The 21,268-nt window shown below is 34.9% G+C and overlaps 1 protein-coding gene across 1 annotated transcript in view; it reads left to right on the top strand.

The window, feature by feature from the left end:
* Positions 1 to 2,408: 2,408 nt before the first annotated feature.
* Positions 2,409 to 21,268, top strand: part of LOC106640133 (uncharacterized) — a 263,376-nt gene continuing 244,516 nt past the window's right edge. The window contains exon 1 of the mRNA XM_089596750.1: positions 2,409 to 2,574. Coding sequence (XP_089452876.1) covers positions 2,573 to 2,574 — 2 coding nt within the window. The 5' untranslated portion in view covers positions 2,409 to 2,572. The remainder of the gene's footprint in view (positions 2,575 to 21,268) is intronic.

The following is a 21,268-nucleotide window of genomic DNA, read 5'->3' as shown; positions in this document are numbered from 1 at the left end:
ATTTTATTTATAATTCAAGGATCTTGCTATTCACAGTTAAAAGCTGTTGCACCTAATACCTTTAATTCCAATGAGATTAACAGTTTTCTCTTTGCCTGTCAGAGCAATCAGAGTAGCTTAGATGGAGCTTGATGGTGTGATTGACTTGTCTCCAACATTTTGAATAAGTCGTGCGATTCCGTTTAATTTTTATTTTCTGGATGTTAGTCCACAGCATGATTAACTTACTTGATAATTTGTGGGTGGAATTTTTATCGTAGGAAGCTTCTAAAATCAGAGCAATATAGAGACACTGTCGTCATGAAAGCACTTACATCAACGGACAAAAGGTGTTCTAAAATATTTCATCACAGTAATAACAATACAGAGTTGATCATAGCAATCCATCCACAACACCAGAATCCATCGCAGCTGATCCAAATGCACTGACAGGTGGAAAAAGTATTGTGCAACTTTTTTTGACGAGTAAACGATTGCATATTTTTCCATTGAAATTCAAAACTATTACCACAAACTCCTAGAATAACTGATAATATCCACAATGGATTCATGAGACACTGGATAAAACTGAATATTTGGTTTTAACACAGTTCTTGCTCATCATACAAAGCCGCTAGTAATTTCAAGCTGAAAGTATCCCCCCCCCCCAATGCATTGCTTTAAGCCAGATTGATTTAATAAGTGAATATTCATACACCTTAGAATTATGTAACAGTTTTTACTTTACTTTTTGAATAACTTTGGCAGGTGATTTTAAGAAAGTAGCAAATGCACTTACTGGAGAAAACATATAATTATTTACATGTCAGTATACCTATAAGTTAATGTTAACAAAACCAGTTTTATTGGTAACATATAAGATACACTTAATCCACTCAAAACACTGATACAGTTCGTTAAGAATGAGTAATTAAACAAATTTGGCTACAATCTTTATATTTAAGCACCATCCCATATGAGTCAGAAGTTAACCTATACCTTACAGTACACTACTCATCTAAACTTATAAAAATAACTAGAATTCAGTGTCAACGCATATACTTGACTCACCTCACTTGCAAAAGGTCCCTTCTTGCACTTTTTCATGCCAAATACATGTTTTTAATACAAAACATCATTTTTTTGCAACGGCAGCTGACCATAGACTTTAAGAGACACGGTAGACGTCTGACACCCACAAGTCGGTCAGACGTCCGGTCTGATTAACATCCCTGGTTGGGGACCCTCTCACACACATCACACATGTACGTACACTTTGGCTCTCCGCCCTTCTCAGACCATCCGCTAGGTGTCTAACCATTTAAGTTGACCTTCTCTCAAGTGCCCGGATTTCATATTAGTTAATATATAACGACGTTTGAGATTGAGCTAGGATATTCCCACCGATATAGGTGTCCAAGGCAGGGAGCACGTCATCAGCCTTACTGATGAGTCCTGGCGTGCTCCCGGGACGAAACATCAAATAATCTTTTCTCTCTCAAGTAGATGACTACATTTCCTACAAGCATAATTTGCTACGTAACGGGGCATCTGTCTTTGTCTGGCAGTTATGTTGTTGATCGAGTCCTACATGAGATTGAATCAACTGTTTATAGGATTCAGGACGAAGAAGTAGCCAATAACGTGGCTTTGGCAACAAGGACAGATGCCCCGTTACACTTAGTTATGCTGTCGCTGCCGCTACTCTACATCATGGATTAGAGAACACAGAAATGACGAGATCCTTCATAGACCAAGAGCTGAAGCCCGAGGGTTGTCAAAATTTTAACCAGCCACCAGTCGCACCAGAATTAGGGAACCTTATGATTTGGAGAGATCCAAAACATTTTGGTCATATTTTATTTTGGTGAAGAGTTATGTGGTAATTATAGCAGTGCCATATATTTTTTTTTATTCACCAGCCGCAACTTACACCAAAGGATAAAAAATAAGAAATTGCCTTTACAATGCTATATACAGCAAGATTTCAATACATCTTGTACCCGAAAATTGATTAAAAAATATAGATATTGCATTCTTCTCTATAATGTTATCTGTAATGCCCTATCTACTATCTTAGATGAGTATTATAGATAAGACCGGGTAGGGAGTATATTTTTTCGAAGGTCGATTTTCAGACACAAGATGCATTTAAATCTTGCCGCAAATGGCACTAGTTTAACAAACAACTTTTTATTTTCTATCCATTAATCTAAGTTGCGACTGGTTTATAAAAAAACTTTGTGGCACCACTATAATTACTACATAACTCTTTATCTAAATAGAATATGACAAAAATATTCTGGATCTCTACGAATCATGAGAGTATTTAATTCTAGTGAAAGTGGCGGCTGGGTTAAAATTTTGACCACCCTTCGGTCTCAGCTCTTAGTCTATCATTCTTGCACTTCCTCTATCGTAACCCTAAACCTCACACAGTTACCCAGTGACTTGACTATTTGGCGTATTTGGTAGCCTTGCGTGGTCTATTGTTATGTCTATGATAAAGAGCCAATGCAACAATTAAGATAGTGTTGAAAGCTCCCATCGCCTATATTCACTGTTGAGGCATTGTTAGGAAGTGGATCGTATAATGTAAGTAATATGGTATTATAAATACTGTGAACGTAAACCGCCGTTTTTTATGACTTACAGTATCAGATCTGTCAGCTCAAAATAAATGACCAGTCCTGAAAGTACTGGCTTTGAGATACTTGTTAATTTAAATAATACTTAATTCATGTTTTATTATTCGTATCTGAAAGGTATCCAAAATGTATTACAGAATCATTATTTAAATCCATGTACATTTTCTTAACCGTATTATTTTGTGAAATAAAAGATGCACCTCTTAAATAGCTATCAGAATTAAAAGTCTCTAATATTGCTTTGAAGATTTTTACTACTTTACAGGGGTCTACAAAACACAGGGACAAAACATTTAAATATAAATGAAACTTATTTTATTCTTTGCCTTTTATTCTTAAAAGTCAATTAACTGATTCTTATTGTTATAAGTTTTACTGAGGAAATCAAGATGTCAAATTTTAATGAATAAATTTTTTGCATGCAAATGTAACTTGTACATGGCAGTGTCCAGATGTTTGTTTATTTACACATATGATTTGTTATGCTGGGTACACCTTAAAACTGTTAAGATACATCATTTTTCATAATTTTTTTTATCCTTGTTTAAAAGTAACAAATGGTATCCTCAGGCTTTCTTGACCCGTTTTAATTCGAAGTAACAAATTAATAACTTGTAGTTCATGTTACCCATCTAGCCGCACGGTTCTTAACTTGATAGAGGTGCAAAGTACAAGAAAGAGGTTTAATCAGCATTTCCCTCTCAAGTGAAGGTGAGGAAATACTTTCATATTACAAAATAAATAAATAAATTTTTGAACGCAACGGTCTGTAGCTAGGCCTAATACCAAAGTGTTAGCAGAGAATAATGAATAATCTATGGTATTTTTGTATAGTGTATATAGACAAAGTGCTTGGTAAGTGGTAACCAGTGGTGGGTAAACGACGTTAATAAGAGGTTTCTTACTCTACACGTAAACTAAGTGTATAATACCTAAAAATGTTAGTAACCTATGCACATGCGCGCGCAAGCGTTTGACCGGTTTGACTGATACTAACCAGTGAGCCCATGGGTAGCACCAAACGTAAACACGAAATTCAAATTAGGTCTAACAACACAAGCGCCCATCACCCGATGACCCAGGGCGCTTACTGGCCACTCTGTTAAATGATTAATTATTAATAAATAACACAAGGGCCCCGGATCATCGGGTGATAGGCGCTTGTGTTATTTATTAATAATTTATTTATTTAACAGAGTGGCCAGTAAGCGCCCCAGGTTATCGAGTGATAGGCGCTTTTGTTATTTATTAATAATTTATTGCTTAAGAGAGTGGCTAATAAGCGCTCCGGGTCATCGGGTGGTAGGCGCTTGTGTTGTTATTAAACAATTTGTTATTTAATAGTGTGGCAATAGTGTGGCCAGTAGGCGCCCTGGGTCATCGGGTGATAGGCACTTGCGTTATTGGACCTTATTTGAATTTTGCGCTTTACGTTCGGTGCTATTTTTTCTGATCTAGTGCTTTCCCATATCAGGGAGGTTGGGTCCTAGAGAATTCCCAAGTCTGGCCGGAACTGTATCTTAACGCTGGTTTCTAGACCGAATAGGTTACTTTTGAATGCGCAGCATGGGCACTTAAGGCACATTTTTTTTTTTACAAAACGACATTCAATGTCTAATCTGGCCGCGATTGTCACGTTTTCGTAACAACTTTTTACACTCTCTCCATTAAGCCAGGTTCCAGCTGGTTCCAAATTTCTGCTTTACGCAATTTTCTGGAACTGACAACTCGTAACCGTTAATCGGTATCTCAAATATACTTTAGGTCTCCATACAAATCATGAGTTTTCTAAATATTGTTGAGATTTCCGGGTGGTTCCAAAACATTGTACCCCTGGGCCTGATCTCTTAGTCTATTATATGTGAAAATCTACTTTCTTATGTATGTATTACCACTGTAGCCTGATGGTTCGAAAGCCATGTAAAATAAGGCCCCCTTTGGGGCGTAAGTACCTGATTAACGTAACAATTAAATCTGAGGCAGTTTTTTTTGTATGCCAATGATGATAGCATATATATGCATAGTAACACAGCATTGCAGAGCCTATTAAGCACAGATCTCAGAAATGGCTGTAAAAAGCACACACACACACACACGCACACACACACATATATATATATATATATATATATATATATATATATACATAAATCAGAATATCTTAACGTATTAGTAATACGTACGTTTGAACATATATATGTATATCTTTTTTTTATATATTGTAGTGCTCTACGTCCGGCTCCTTGAATAATGGCACTACTATGGGCCCTTAGCACTTAGGAAAGGGACAAAGAAAGGGATGGGAGGCCTCCCATTACTGGGAGGGGGGTAGGGGGAAATTAGGCAATTTTTAATATATATCTCTGAATATCCCAACGTAATAGTAATACGTATGTCTGGGCATAATACGTGTATATAGCTATATGAGCAATTCCACGTTTAATCCTTACTTAGTCGTCAGTTATTAAAAAAAAGTAAAATTCAAGGTACACCTACGGCATCCGCTTTTTTTTCTTTCTTACACACTCAGAAACATGGGAAAAGTGGAGGGAGACTAGATTTTTTTAGCTTTTTCGGAAAAATTGCGCAAGTACGAAAAAATGTAATTAATTCAAAAAAGGGTGTGTTTTTTCGCTCATAACTTCTTTTTTACATAAGCTATCAAAATTTTGCAAAAAGATTTTGAAAGGGCTTGAAATAAGCTTTCATTTAAGCATTAATTAAGTCTGAAGAGTCAACTCCCTCGAATAATACAGGTGGTTTATATTTAGGCTTCGGATTAAAAAAAGCAATTTTGGTCGAATTCTCTAAACATTACTTTGAACCACCTTAACTTTTGACCAGCTTGATATTTTCTACTATGAGAGCTCTAACGACAGTTAACTGAACTGAGACACTGCACACAGAGCTGCCAGGCATTCTTCGACAGTCGTAGATAGATGTATTTTAGCTATATATAAAGTTCTTGTAAAGTAAGCTAAAAGGATAATTAAATCTCTTTTTTTCTTAACTCAATACTGCCTTGATTGCATAGTTAGATGCATCCATCGGAAACTTTTGAAGATTTTGCTAAACTAAAAGAAATCCTCTACGATTTGAACTAAATATGCCATCACGGTTTTAGCGGTTTGGCTAGGAATAGTTGGCTGCAATACTAAAACAGCTGTTAGCCAGGCTGTTTAGACTTCGTTCGTCCATTATAGTTATACTGCCGTTACATACAGCATGCTGCACAGCTGAAAATGCAGAATAAGTAAGCCATTAATGGAGTGCTGCACTACCGCGACTTACGGCGAGAAGTACATGGGAATCGTATTATCGTTAATAAAAAAATGGTGTTGAGGCCATTCTTTAATTACATAAGAACAATTTTTTTCATTTTTACGCCCCCCCCCCCCTTACATCCATGTAAGGACACATGAGATTTTGTAGACCCCCTTCCCCCATCTTACATAAGATTTTGAAAAAAAATTTTCTAGAGAACGAAAAATATTTTAATGCAACTGGAAAAGGTCTTTTTCAAGTGAAATATATTATGAGCTGATATTAATCAATTTTCATTGTTATTTAACTAATTAGTCTTGGGAAAATGCAAATAATACTTAAAAACAATATTTTAAACAATTTTAAAGTGAGATATTAGATTAATTCTTAATTATCAATACAACGAGGAATACTTTATTTGCATTTTATAACGAACAATTAGATATACAGTAATCCTAAAAAAATTAAAAATAAATCAGTCAAACACTAAAAAAAATCGCTGCAGTTAAGATCGTTAATCGTTCGGGCTAACTGGGCTCGCTAGCCACGTTTTCCAGTCATCAGAGGCAATCGGAAGCTCATCACTGTTTCAAAAGACAGCATTTCTTTTGGCACATCTGTTGGCACCATCTTCCCTTAGCCACTCGATGTCTTCCTTCGGTTGGAGTATGAATCGTACGACACAGCACTTTTTTTGCCACTGTGAGCTATTTTGGTTGTTATACGCCGGGATAGTATCTACGGCTGCTCTCAGCAAACTGTCGAGTTAAACGAGGCTGCAGTAAACGTACAGCATGGTGGTATATCTCTGCAGCCGTAATTGATGCAAAGTACAAACTACACGTCTGTAATAAAATAAGATGCAAACAAATTTGGGCTACTATTGGCATTAATATCATCACTAGGTTCCGTAATTAATCGAATATACCTTACACATTCTGCGCCCAGGCTCTACGTCACCCTGCACTGTAGGACAACCGAAATCGTACGGTATTGTCTCAAGAAGTAGGAGTTAGCAGTGGAACAACCATAGACGGGTGGTGGAAGAAATCCATTTTTTTAAATCAGTTTTAAATCACTCCGTCATTTTCCGCAACAATCGACATTATCGCATTTCACAACCTATAAAATATAAATATGTATTAAAATATGTGATGAATTTGTTCAAAACACAAAGTTATTTTAAAATACTATTCTTTAACCTGCGAACAATACTGTGACTTCCTGACGTGTATAGAGTACCACGCTGCATTAACACGCTCAGGTATAGCGGCTTCGGCTTCTGGATTCTCGTATCGCGCAGTTACAGGGAAAGTATCTATCACTAGCTTGCTCCAAGGATTCGCTAAATTCTTACCAGCAGCTTGAAAAATTTTCAGCTCGAGCTCTGAATCGAATATTTTTCCTCATGCATTCAAATGCGTTCCATATGTATCATGTGGTATAATAATTTCCGTTAGCTGCTTGCTTAATGGTGCCATTCTACGCTTAACACGATTAGAAGCACGGCGTCCTGGAGCATATTTCGCCACAAATATAGCATCCAAATTAAAAGTTTTAAAATGTTGAACAGCAAAGGCGATTGTTTTCGGGAATCTGTAAAAAAAAAGAACGAACTGAAGTTTATTTTCTATACGTCTTAAAATTTATTAAGAACTTACCTTGCATTTTTATCAGGACCCTCATCAACAGTTAAAATCATTATTGGCTTGACTTCGCCCTTATCAGTTTTCAGTATTTCTAAAAAGCTAGGCTCCTTTAATAGTGTGTTAAAATCGTAAGCATGAATTGCCGCAGTAGACTAAGCGTGCTTTCCACTTTGAGCCGTGATAAATGTCGGGCCACTATACGTAACATCATTGAGATATCTTTTGCCGTTTGGTGTGATACAAATTCCAGCGTGAACTGAAGGTAAAAGCTAATGTCTTTCTCGAACAATAAGGTCGTGGTTTGAAAGCTGGACTCTGTATTTGGCGTGCATAACAAGAGACTACTGCTCTTTGGCAGCAGTAATCTCGATTTGCACCCGAACCTTGTCATCTTGAGACAAAAAAGCTCATTACTTTGGTTCCAACATTATGAGATAAGCAATTCCAAATTTCTCAAAGTGGCACAGCAGAATCTTCCATCAGGATGCTGTTTGTGCTAATCATTGCTTGGTTTTGGGAGGTGAACTGGCACTGTCTCTACATGACGTGAATCCTGTCCTGTTCGAGAATTTTTAGGGATGAGCCTAGTGTAAATATTATTTCTTAAAATAGTGAAGCCCAGTTTCTCAACCTTAGACTGCAGCTCATCTAACGTTTTGCAGCACTTAATTTCATCAGTCTGACGGCGTTCGTGAGCTGCACTTCCGTAGTTGGCCGTGGCTTTGATAGCTTCAAATAAGCCTTATTGATTCTCTTGTGTCCGCATGCCAGTATCCGAATTAAAAGTAACAGATATTTTTAGTTTTTCTTTCAATTTTTCACGATTTTTGGCCTGATATTGAACATTTTTTTCTTTGTTTTTTAAAACTTGCTGCTACTTTGAAGGCTCCTTACGAGTTCTTTTTACGTCATGGTCTGTATCTATTTCTAGCTGTACGCCTACTGCTAATAAAGAAGATTGTAGTCGACCCTGTTACGCATTAATATTTTGTTGTGTGACGTCCTGCACTAGAGTTGCATACTTGCGTTTGAGTACATTCTCCAGTTAAATACTCTCCCGATCTTCTCTTAAACTTTTAACAATTGCATCAAGACCTGTAAAAGATTCCTGGCTTCTGCAACATGTTCCCAAAGAATTCGTTGGTGATTCAGAGACAGTACAAGGCTTGTCACTACTGTTGCTCTTTGCAGAAGAAGCGTAAAAAAAATGTGTTCAAATAAAACTGCATCATTTGAATCTAATATTGTCAATGCACTTAAAAAGTTGTACAGGGAAGTCTGAGAAATTAAATTTTCATTTTTAACAGTTCTCGTGTTATGTGACTCACTATGAAAGAAAATATTCTAAACCTGGATAAAGAAGCAAAGAATACTTGACTGCGTTGTCTTTGTCTTGGCCTTTAACAGCTCTGTTTACTTCTGTACCAACGAATTTTGTCTTGAAATCTTTCCAGTATGCGTTATACTTTTCTAGGATGCTGTGTTTTACCACATTAAAAAAGACAACTGTACCGGCACGATGTCTCAGTATACTTAACCTATAGTAGTAAAAGCACGCAACGACCGGCCTGTCACAACAAGTCGATGGAGTCTGGACTAGAGAGGTAAAAAAAGAGTGGACCAGAAGCCACCATTTTTAAAATAGTATGAGAACTATAAAGAGGAATTTTCATAATCGTAAAATGACAGCTTCAGTAAAGTCATATGCTACTTTGACTGTTAAGGTCAATATAATTTTTTACAATAATATAACACAATTGAGTGACTACAATAAAGAGTAATTATAAACACTAATTAATAATTAATAGTTAAAAATAATTAAGGTCAGGTTTAGACGTAAAAAGAACTGACTGAAAAATTCACTTATAAGTTTTGAAATCCATAAAAAAATTATAATTTTTTTAACAGTACTATAAATAATTCATATGACATCATTGTACATTTTAAAGTGCACTTCAAAAAGTGATAAATCACACAAAAGTGCATTTTCTCGAAGGAGTGAAGAAAAACAATGACGTTCAATTGGTGTCTACCAAAACAACTATCTGCCTCGAATAATTGCAGAGCCAATCAGAAGAAAATGGAAAAAAAATTCACATTTCTTATTTTACCTTTAATAGTTGCAATATGCATGATACCTATCAGACAAATGAAAACTGCGTTAAAAACGCATTGCCAGGTGAATTTTGACACGTAATAATTAAACCATTCCGAAACTCGCGCACATGTCAAGCTCAATAATAAACCAAGTTTCTCAGAAAGTATTACGGCAAATTTGTGCTGCAAGTAAGATGTAATTTTGACGTACACGAAAGTTTTGTAGCACACTCGGAATATTACGTTAGAAGTACTCTTACCCCCACCCCCTATCGACGTAAGGGCATGTAGAGATTTCTCAACCCCCCCTTTAAATCCATACGTAATTAAAGAATGGCCCCTTATGAGTTTTTTAGTGACAGATCTGTTGGATAGCTCGAATTCATCCATACAAGCTAAAAAATTTTAGAGAAAGTTTAGGCATGTCAATTTTTTCTGTATGTATAAAAATTTTTATTTTAAGGTTATCACCAAGTTACATAGTGTACATTCCAAAAAAAAGTTGATAAATATGTTTTTAAATCATATTGAGGGTAAAAAAAGATCAAGTAGGATAATACTATAAATTGTTAGCAGTAAAGGTAAGTAATTTCCAGACACCTCGGAGGTCACCGTCTGGCGTGGGTGATTAGGGCCCGGGGCTAATGTTTGGTCGGCCATGTTGTTGGAGGAGGGGTGGATGACGGAGGAGGAAAAGGAGAGGGGTTCCTAGCTAGGGATTTTTGGGGCCTTCGAAAAGTGACACCGTTTTTAAAATTGGCTGGAGTTTTGGGAGATTGGTAGGATTGAAAGACGTAAGATATACGACTCCTGGAGTGATTCTGCCTCCCTTGCATCTTTGATATCGGTGGAAGGTGGTGTCCAAGACACGTGGTATTTTTTTTGATTATCGATGCAGCGCTTAAGTATCAGGATAGTAGGTCTAACTGAGAGGCATGTTTGTGAGGGGTGTTAATGCAGACAGAATATCATATGCTCCTAACTTGAGGTTAATATCCTCTATCAACAGACTTACTTACAGGGTGAGAAAATGAGGATCGCACATGATTAAGAGAACTATTTTTTGTTTTATGACTTCTTAAAAAAACCTGTTTTCTCAAGTGATAGCATACTGTGAGGGTGGAAGGGCCATATGTTTTCTAATCAAAAGAAAGAGGGTTATGAGATGAAATGTATCAAGTGGGTAAAAGAAATTATTGAGTCTATGAGAGTCAAAGAGCTATAAAATTTCTTGTTTAGAGAAAAACTTTAATATGTGGAGAAGGTAAGGGATAGAAAAACATATGTGATGCAGTATGGCTTAACTTATGGAGGGGGAGAGGGTAAAAAAAGGTCATGGGCAGATAGAATCACGAAAATTGGAGAGAGGATGTCAGAGGAGCTATAAAAATTATTGTTTACGGAATGCAGTTCTGCGTGATTTTATAGTAAGTTATCTTGAGAAAGAAAAATATAAGACTTGAAAAAAGTAAAAATAAGAAACATCCAATTTTGAAATTTTAAAACATTTATTTATATATTCTTGTGTATGAAAATTATTCATTACACAACTTGGACCATACTTCCTTTACAAATATCCTTATACACATATTTGTTAACTCTAAAAAAGCAATTTCAAAATAATGTTGCAAAAGTACGTCCTCAGTAGAAGACTAAAACTATTCTTTTACAGTTGCTTTAACTTGACCCGAATTTTTTCACAGCACCTTCTACTACCACATCATCAATTTTTTTTAACTGTATCAGTATTTTTGAGCAATAGAATTATTTCCTCGGTAATTAAATTTTTACATTCATTGACTAATATCGTAACACTATAAATACAATGAAGTTTTTCATTCACATACACACTTGCTGCTGCGAGTCCACAAAAGGTTGGTTTCTGCACCATTACTGTATTACCATAGGGTTTCTTTTTTTTACACCCATCTTGCTTATTGTCGTCCTGGTGAGAATTAAATATAAGAGATATTGTTCTATAAGATGTGGTAAACAACAACTCTATGTCACGAAAATGTATTCGATCCAATACTTCGGTAGTCGTTTTATTGAAATAATTCGAGATAACAGCAAAATAATTTTGCATTTCACTCTTCATGTTAGAAGTAAGATTAAACCCTTTCGTGATTTTGTTTCTTGATAAAAGAATCAAAGATTCAAACACTTGTTTGTCAAAATAGAAGTATAATCCAACAGAGATTTTTTTGTATAAGATTTGTTTTAAGCATATGTAGTAGTTCATACAGTTAAGCTAGAGTAAGATGAGGGATAAGTGTTTTCGTCTTCGTGGGATTTGTAGGAGCTCTCATTTTGAAAAAATGCATCCCTTTTACGTCTCGAAAGAACTGCTGCCGTTGCCCTTTTCAAACGATTTAAAAATTTCCTTGTTCACTGAAAGAACAAGAACTATAAATTTTACTGTGATTGTCCTGTTACATCTAACTTGCAGAATTCATTTTTTTTTCTCTTTCCATTTCCGTACCACAACCAACATTTACCCAACTAGAAAACTTTTCTGCCTTCCCCATTTAGTCACGCTCATTTCAGTATAGCACGCAATGGTTAACGATTTTCCCTATTTGCTTCTTCCCAAAATACTCTGCCCTCGGTGATTCAACCACAAAGTAATGAGTTCCCGCCGCTTAAAAACTTAACTGTACTTAGGTTCAGGATATTAATTTTTATCATTTACTAACGTTATCTACTCTTGCTATGCGACAAACAAGAGCGCTATTTTTTTTTGAGTTCTCCGATATTCTTATCTTTCACTAAACAACATTTCGAATGATAAGCCTGCTATGCCTCCCAGGAAATAGCACCTAAGGAGAATGAAACACACACGTGCAAGAGAGACAAACGAAATTTTTTACTAAAACCTAGAGTTAAGTTTTATATTGTAGCGTTATTATTAATAGTCTTTATACATAGTCGCTTCTTTGTCACAAAATTCGTCAATGTAAAAATCCGAACTCCATCTTTGTACATAAGATTACCAGATCTGATATGATAAGTAACACCCATATCCATCCTATGAAACCCTCAAATCATCCTTGTATTCGATAAATTATTACCTATGTCCCCTTGATTACAATGCCACGCTCGACTGTTCAACTCCCTACAGTTCCTACGTTGCTACGCCGCCATAATTTTTGCCTGTTCCCTCTTCGTTTGCACATTATATACCTACGATAAGTCCGCTATGCCTTTCTAGCGTACCATTTGTTACTAATAGAAATTTCAGCTGCCTACAATTTTTACTTCAAGCTATATCATTTTCCACCATTTGTATTTTCTTCTCTCTCCACTATTATTTTAACCGTCGCGACTATTATTATGACTATTAACGCTAGTTTTAAGTTATACTTTTGTACTCAAGCATATTTAATAAATAGTTTTAAGAATACTTATTGCATAGTTGTTCTACTGCCTGCGCCCCCCCTCCACCTCCAAATAATATGCAAATACTACATATGCAGCGGTACACGCGTATCCATTTTTTTCCTAGAACATTTATCACACGGCTCACCACCGCGCATACGTCATCATCATATAGCTTCTTCCCGAAAAGGAGACCTGCGCAGACTACACCGCGCGTATACCTACACACACTCGTACACCTCATGTACATACGACCAAAGCAGTTTGGGTCGGAAAAGCTCGGAACCTCGTCTTGGGTTGCACCTTGGACTTAAAAGTTTGATAGCAACTGTCACAGCTCTGTCCTGCTCAAGCATGCTCGATCAGGTAACCTTGAGCTATCAGTCGGGAGCTAGACCTCTCCTTTCGAGGAGGAGTCAGGCATGCAGGTGGGACCGACAGGCGGATCAACGCCTGTCCTTGTTCCAACCCAGCCGAATAATCCGGATCCCTCGATCAAAACATGACCCAGCCTACGGCATTGGGTTGCTAGGGCTAAAGTTTCAAAAATTTATCCTGCTTGTTGCGCTGGACGCAACGGTCCTTAGAAAAATTACCGTGCAAATGGTAATCGTGGAAAAAAGTGACATCATTGAACTTTTTGACCTAACTCAGTCAATTTTAACCGTAATGCATAGTAAAAATCGTCGGGTGCCCAATAAAATTTCCCCCCACCGTTCACATATGTAGATTCATATGATAATTATTGCAAAGTGGCATCATATATTCTAGTCGTCGGTACTCGGAAATAAAACATGAAATGATTTGAAAAATTACATGCGTTTCTTATAGTGTCCATGTAACAACAGTTTCCATCCGATAATCTAAAACATTATCATTGATGCACGAATAATTCTAACCTAAAAACATGCAACTTGCACATTCGGTCAAAGAAAATCTGTTATAAATTTTCGAAATTTTAATTTTTTTCAAACGACATTGTTCAATAAGATCTCAAGAATACGTGTATGAATTTTTAGATTATAATATAAAAGTAAAAAACATTTAGGGAGCTATTTAGTAAAACACACTGGCTCCGTTGTTTACATCTTAAACAAAATATCCCCCCAAAATGTTTTTCGTACAATACTTTAACTTGAAAATTCATGCACGTGTTCTTGAGATTTTATTGAACAATGTTGTACGAAGGAAACTGTAAAATTCGAAAATTTATAACAGACTTTTTTTGACCAAATTTGCGAGATGCATGTTTTTAAGTTAGAACTGCTTGCGCATTAATGATAGCGTTTGAGACTATCGGATGGAAACTGTTGTAACATAGACAGTATGAGGAACGCATGTAATTTTTTTCAAATCATTTCATGTTTTCATTTCCGAGTATGGACGAGTTCAATATATGATGCCACATTGCAATAATCTATCCACATTTGTGAACGGTGGGGGGCAATTTTATTAAGCACCTGACGATTTTTATTGTGCATTACGGTAAAAATTGACTGAGTTAGGTCAAAAAGTTCCATGATGTCGCTTTGTTCCGTAATTACCGTCTGCACGGTAATTTTTGTAGGGACAATCACAGTAAAATTTATAGTTTTTTTCTCTCAGTGTACTATTGACCACTTTACCATAGACCACTTGCGATGATAAAATGCGTTCTTTACGACTGGTTGGGGTTGTAGCAACGTATCAATTGCTCGACCGCTGACACACTACTGAAGTAAATTGAAGGATTGGGTAGTAGAAAAAATGGGGCTGACTGTGTATCAGATCTTACTCTCTATCCTCTTCCTTTTTCTATCTTCCTCTTTCTATCCTCTTTTACTATCTCATGCTTTTTCAAAAGGATGGTCGCATGGAAACTGTCAGTTGTTGGGACCGAAAGTCGTAAACTCGCACGATATTACCATTGCGTATCGAAACCATATGAGAGCTACACCGTATACCTAAACCGACAACAAGCCTTCAAAGTGTATCACTAGTAATCACATATCAGTTTTTACTTTGGAGTTGTAATAAGTAAAGTATTGCTTCATAAAACAAGTGTCTGCGGGTTTCTTTCGTGTCACAGTCAAATTTTTATGAACCCTCGAAATATCATTCAAAACTCTACGAAAATCAGGGGACTAGCTTTACTTATTGTAGATGTGATTTTCATACACTCCCATCTCAGCATTTTTCTCAAGAGTATGGTGAAAAACGAGAAGATGCAGAGCTTTAGGAAAGAAGAGTCAAAGTCAAATTTTTACGAGTATAAAATCTGTTAAAAAAACTTTACGAAAATCAAGGGACTGGCTTTACTCATTGTTTATGTAATTTCCATAATCCTTTTTCCCTGCGTTTTTCTTTAGAACAGAGTAAAAGAGGAGAAAAGGCAAAGTTGGTGAGCAACTTACGACTCAAGGGAAAAGTTGGTTTCTATCAGGCACTGGTAGTCAAAACAGATTTCTTTAGCCGTTGAAAAGAACTAATTGCGCTCTGTAGTATTGTCGTCTGTTACGTACGGATTTGCGCTCCATGACACGATTAAATTGGAATATCCAGTGGATTATATTCATGAGGTGCTACCGAACAGTGCAAGAACTTGGAAATGTGCTGTGGAAGTTATTCAAAGGGTTCGTTTTTAACAATGAGACGAGGGAGTTGTATGAGATTTGTACAAAAAATAGTGACATTGCTGTGGTTGTGGTAGTCAAAAGTTTACCATTCAACTCACGAAATAGTGTCTGTTTGAATCATTATTTGACCACTACGAAAAAATAAGTAAGTGAGTTTCAAGACTTCAAATTAAAGTAATTATTACAATTATATTTTTTACATAATTTTATTGTTACCAATCTCAGTAAATACGATAGTCGAGCAAAACAATTTTTTTCCCTCGCCGTCACCATTACTAAGCCCTGTGACTTCTACACAGACCATTGAAAAGAGGAAAAGAAACGCCGAAAATGATGATGAGTCAATGTCAGATCCATCAGTATAACAAAAAAAAAAAAATTGTTATCTCGAAGCAAACAAAGGTAAATAAATTTTTTCTTTCAATCAATTGTTATAAGTATAGTTCATTGTGAATATAGAATGAAAAAAACTTTTTTGTTTTGTTAGAGCTGACTGATTTGGAGCCATATGATTCACAACAAGAACAAGAAGTACAACAACAACAACCACAACAACAACAACAGACTCAGCAACAAGTGCAGCAGCATCAAAAACCGCATACTATGACAACAGAAACAAGTGAGGTGAGTAAAAAAATTAATTGTGGGTGTGACTGTGATTGCGCTCTTGCGCAAAAAAGTGGTAGTGTTGCTAACGTGCAAGAAGAAAATGTTGTTCTGGAGGATCATAGACTAAAAGGTAGAGATTTTATTAGTGTAATAAGCAATATTAAAAAAATATATTAAGGCGTTCAGATTAAAAGGGTGTCTGATTATGTTTAAGATGCTACCCCTAAATGAGGATTCAGTAACGTTGGGTAAATGGAATTGTTGGTTAGCTTCCTTGATGAGAGAAGTCGTAGGTATAATTGAAAATCGTTATTCCCAACATAATCATCTAGTAGGAGTGTCTTTAGAATCAGACAGATTGATAGACGGTGCTGTAAGTTTATATTATAGGCCTCTTTACACACTTACGGCTAAAGATTTTCTTAAACTGTTTAAAAGTATCGAACAGAGTAAATCAATTTTCAATGTTTTACAAAATATAATTGTGTAAGTATCATACGTACAAGTGCCACAAGGGATAAGTGTCTTCGCAGATATAATAAAAAATAAGGGGAAAAAACGAGTATTGAATTTCACAAATTATGTCTATCGAGGGCTTTTGTTTGGAGCGAGGCCTACATAAATAAAAATAACACTGACAAATACAAGAAACAGTGGGAAAATATTAAAAATAAAAGAGAGAAAAAACGAAAAGCTCTAAAACTGTTAAAGGATAGTGATATAGTTCAAAAGATCGGACACTTTTGGATATCCAGAAATTATAAGCTTTCAAAAACATTTTTTACGAAAAAATATACCCATTGAGGTTTGAGACTACAAACACTTCGGGACTGGCACGGCTTTGATTTATGGCGGATCAAAAAATATTCGATTAAATTACAGTTTATTTATTAACATAATGTTTTACAATCATATTAAACACAATAATTTAATCTTAAACTTTGTAGTAATCAATTCTTTTGTTTGCACATCATGTAATGCAAACCCGAGTTGTAATAAAAATAATAATAATAATAATAATAATAATAATAATAACAATAATACTGCTTATCTGAAATTTGATGTGATGACTGTATGAATTCAGAATTATCTATTTGTAAATTTTGTGGTGTAAAAGAAATAATTTTTCGATATGAGAAATGTTTGAATTTGTTTGCTGCCTTTGCTGTACGAGAAATAAGTGAAACTTTTTTTTTTTTGTACAGTACACGATACAAAATTCGTTTGACGCTCAGTTTATCTTAGAATATCTTGTTTCCGAAAACAAAACTCCTAACGTCATTTTAAACGGGCGAAATATTATACAAATGACAATGGAAAAATCAAATTCATCGATAGCTTTAATTAATTAGCAGAGTTACCGAAGACCCTTTATAGATAATTTTAAGAAAAGGTATTTTTTAATCTTTTTACGACTTAAGAAAATTTTAATTACAAAGGACCGTATCCATCAATTGATTTTTTTTACGAGACACAATAAGTTCAAAAGAACGTCAAGAGTTTGTATTTTGGTATAACTAAGTTATCAAAGAAAAAAAAAAGTTTGATATGCAAAAGGATTTAGTAGATTATTGCATACAAGATGTTAAAATACTGCCTCGGACATGGACGGCTTTTAGAAAAATCTTTCTACTAATCGGAAACGTTGACCCTTTTGTATAAATCATCACGATTGCAAGTGCCTGCTCAGCTGTGTTTAGAATACTTTGTTTCGAAAAACAAAATAATAGGTAATATTCCTGAAAACGGGTATACTCGCTCAGATCAGTTTTCAGAAAAATCGATTAAATGGTTACTAGGTAAGGAAAAATTAAAAATACAATTTTTGGTGGTGTAAATGGTCGATGGTTTTTAAAACCTGTAGTCGAAGAAAATAATTCTAAGGGTACAGTTTTTCAATTTCATGGTTATTATTTTCACAGGTGTCCGCGGTGTTACCCTTATGAGCGAATGAAGAAACTAACGAATTTCGAAAACTATACAAAACGTTACGGAAACACGCTTACAATGGCCTCGAGAATAAAATAATACGGTTATAATGTAATTGAGATGTACAAATGTGAAGTCGACAAATATTCGGAAAAAAATGAAAAATTTCTTAATTTTGCCAGAAATCACCCAATATTACAAAATAACGTTTTAAACCCGAGAGATTCTTATGGTAGACGTTCTGGAAACACTGTTGCACGATATGTTGCTAAATAAAAAAATAAATTATTTGGTCGTACGTTCTTTATACCCTCAGATATGCATAACAGGAAAATTTCCTTTGAAACACCCTAAAATTCTCGATGCAGATGATTACTTTATTTTGACAGGAAATAATTATGAGCATTTTAATAATAATGTCGTGGGCTTGATAAAATGCGTGATCTTACCATCGACGATACTGTTTCATCTGGTACTGTCTAGAAAAGTGCATGGAAGACTACTTTTTGGTCTATGTACGACGTGTACGGAGGAAGTATGCTAAGATAAACGTTCTCACGATGTAAATAAGCTAGTATTAAAAGGAACTTGGGTTTCTGACGAAATAAAAAAAGCCCTAAAATTAGGGTACCATCTTACTTGAATAGATGTAATTTGTGAACACGAAACTGCTTAGTAAAATCCTGTTTCGTGGAGTGGTGGTCTATTTACAGAATATATGGATACTTTTTTAAAAATTGAACAATAGACAAGTGGTTGACCCAGCAATATAAAAACAGAAGCGGAAAAAAATTATTATACTATTTATCATGAAAGTACAAAAAAGTTAAAACTAGATAGAAATAATATTTAAAAAATGCTGGTTTGCGATCTGTAGCTAAGTTATGTTTAAATTGTTAAATAAACAAAATAAAATAAAGATAAATGAGTTTTATACTTTGCTAGAATTTTTACGAAGATTAAAATATAAGAGTAATACATTATTTATTGTGCAGTAAATAAGCTGGAAAATGTAGAAAAGTTGCAGACAAGCATCGATTTTAAAATTCCTTTTTAAAGTTTGATTTTTTCCTTATTAAGACGTCGGATTCATGATCAGTGACCCAAAAAATCTACTAGAGCAGATTTTCGTGGCAAAACATCGATTTATAAAATTTTACAACAGCAACTTTCTGGGTTTCTTGAGGAAGGGGGTTGAAGGTGGGGTGGGGGTTAAATTATTAGTTTTTCTTCATTTAGACGTTGGATTTATGATCAGTGACCCAAGAAACCTACGAAAGAAGATTTTTGTGGCAAAATATCTGTTCATTCAATTTTAACACAAGAGCTACTTTTGGGTGGCTTTAAGGGGGGCGGATGGAGAAATTACCGGTTTTCTCTTCATTTGGACGCCGGATTCATGATCAGCGACCCAAGAAACTTACTACAGCAGATTTTTGGGGCAAAATATCTGTTTATTTAATTTTAACACAAGAGCTCCTTTGGGGGTGCTATTTAAAATCACCCCCATTAATTCATTTTTTCCCCTAAGGTGAAGGTTAGTGAAGATGAATATTCCAGAGTCTAAGAAATACTTACCAATAAGAATTTTTAAAATCGGTGCTTGTCTGCAACTTTTTCACATTTTACAGTTTTTTTCCGGCTTATTTACTGCACTATAATGTAATTATCTTTGGTAATATACGTAGAGCTGTATGTATAAAATGCAAAGCGGATGTGCTCCGGAACAGTTTTACTTGAAAATAAAAATGTCAGAAGAATGAGGTAGAAAGTGGATAGTATGCTGATTTAAAAAATTATTTAAACTTACATATTTTAGATATTGTAAGCATATCAAAGAAACCAAAATTAAGTCGATCGAATTTGAGATATCTGATAGACACCCAAAAGAGGTTTCGGGTTGGTTGATAGGGAGTTGTCCTATTCATAAGCTTATACGACTACAACGTTTGTTGTGTGATTATTAAATTACTGTGTTGAATAAAAACAAAATGTAGGAAGAAAGTTTTGAAAGCAAATAAATGATAAGTAATGGACAAATACATTTAAATTATTTTAACTTCATTCATAATCCTCGAATACAAAATGTCAAGTACTGTTCTGAAAGGGTGTGTATCAATTTGTGTGTAAATGTGTATGTTAATGTAAAATTTATGTAATTAATAAATAATAAAAGTCAAATGAGTACAAACAATTTTATTTTCTCGCATAAATTATTTTTACAATATTATTTTTATAATTTGAATTAGTATTTTAAAAAATTTCTTAAGAAAAAAAAGGAAATGACGATGATAAAACAGAGCTACAACGAGTTAAACTGACAGGTAAGTCAAAAGTCCCAATAGGGTAATGAAATCCAGTAGAATCAACTCTTGTCGTATCAAACGCACGTAGCGTGGTATAGGTTCCGTGCACAAAGACACCAGCGTCATCGCATGGCTGGATGAAGAGTCCGTGTAGTTATTGAATTTTACACTTTTATATGCAATCATTGATGAATTTTTTTTTCTCAATTATCTATAAACTATCCTGCAATGTAAAAAATACGCATAGTACTAGAAATACGCACAATTTGAAATAAATTTTTTTGAAAACGCTAGTGTCTATTAGAGCGTGGATAAAGTTAAATGGCAATAAGAGGATACGTATGTACACATGTCTGTGTCAAAATAAATCTGTTATGTTTCAACTCTTCATTAGGCAAACATAAACAAGCAAATTCTATTAAAATAACTAATAAATATAGAGCTGGAGCTAATAAAATGTCTAATGGATACTGTTTTATTCAAAGCTGCAGTAATTGTGAGCATTATAAGAAGCGTAAGAATTGTGATAGCATAAACATTTTTTATTAAATACCAAGCAAAAACAATATTTTGAGAAAAGATCAGCGAATTTAATGGATTAATGCTATAATAAAACAAAAGGAAGTGTGAAAACAATGACTGCTATGTGGTACAATACTGGATACTACAATTTATTATCTTATTGAATATTTAAGGTTATAATATTTTTTAACTTGATAAATACGATTTTTTAGAAAAATTCATTCGGATTGGGGGCCAAAAACACTACGTATATTTGCAACAAGCATTATGCT

The sequence above is a fragment of the Copidosoma floridanum genome, unplaced genomic scaffold, assembly GCF_036245765.1.
Source record: "Copidosoma floridanum isolate Cflo_tuat_1 unplaced genomic scaffold, Cflo_Japanese_pri ptg000030l, whole genome shotgun sequence".
NCBI classification, from domain to species: domain Eukaryota; kingdom Metazoa; phylum Arthropoda; class Insecta; order Hymenoptera; family Encyrtidae; genus Copidosoma; species Copidosoma floridanum.
Note: the sequence above shows the minus strand (reverse complement) of the source record. Positions and strands in the feature narration are given on the sequence as shown.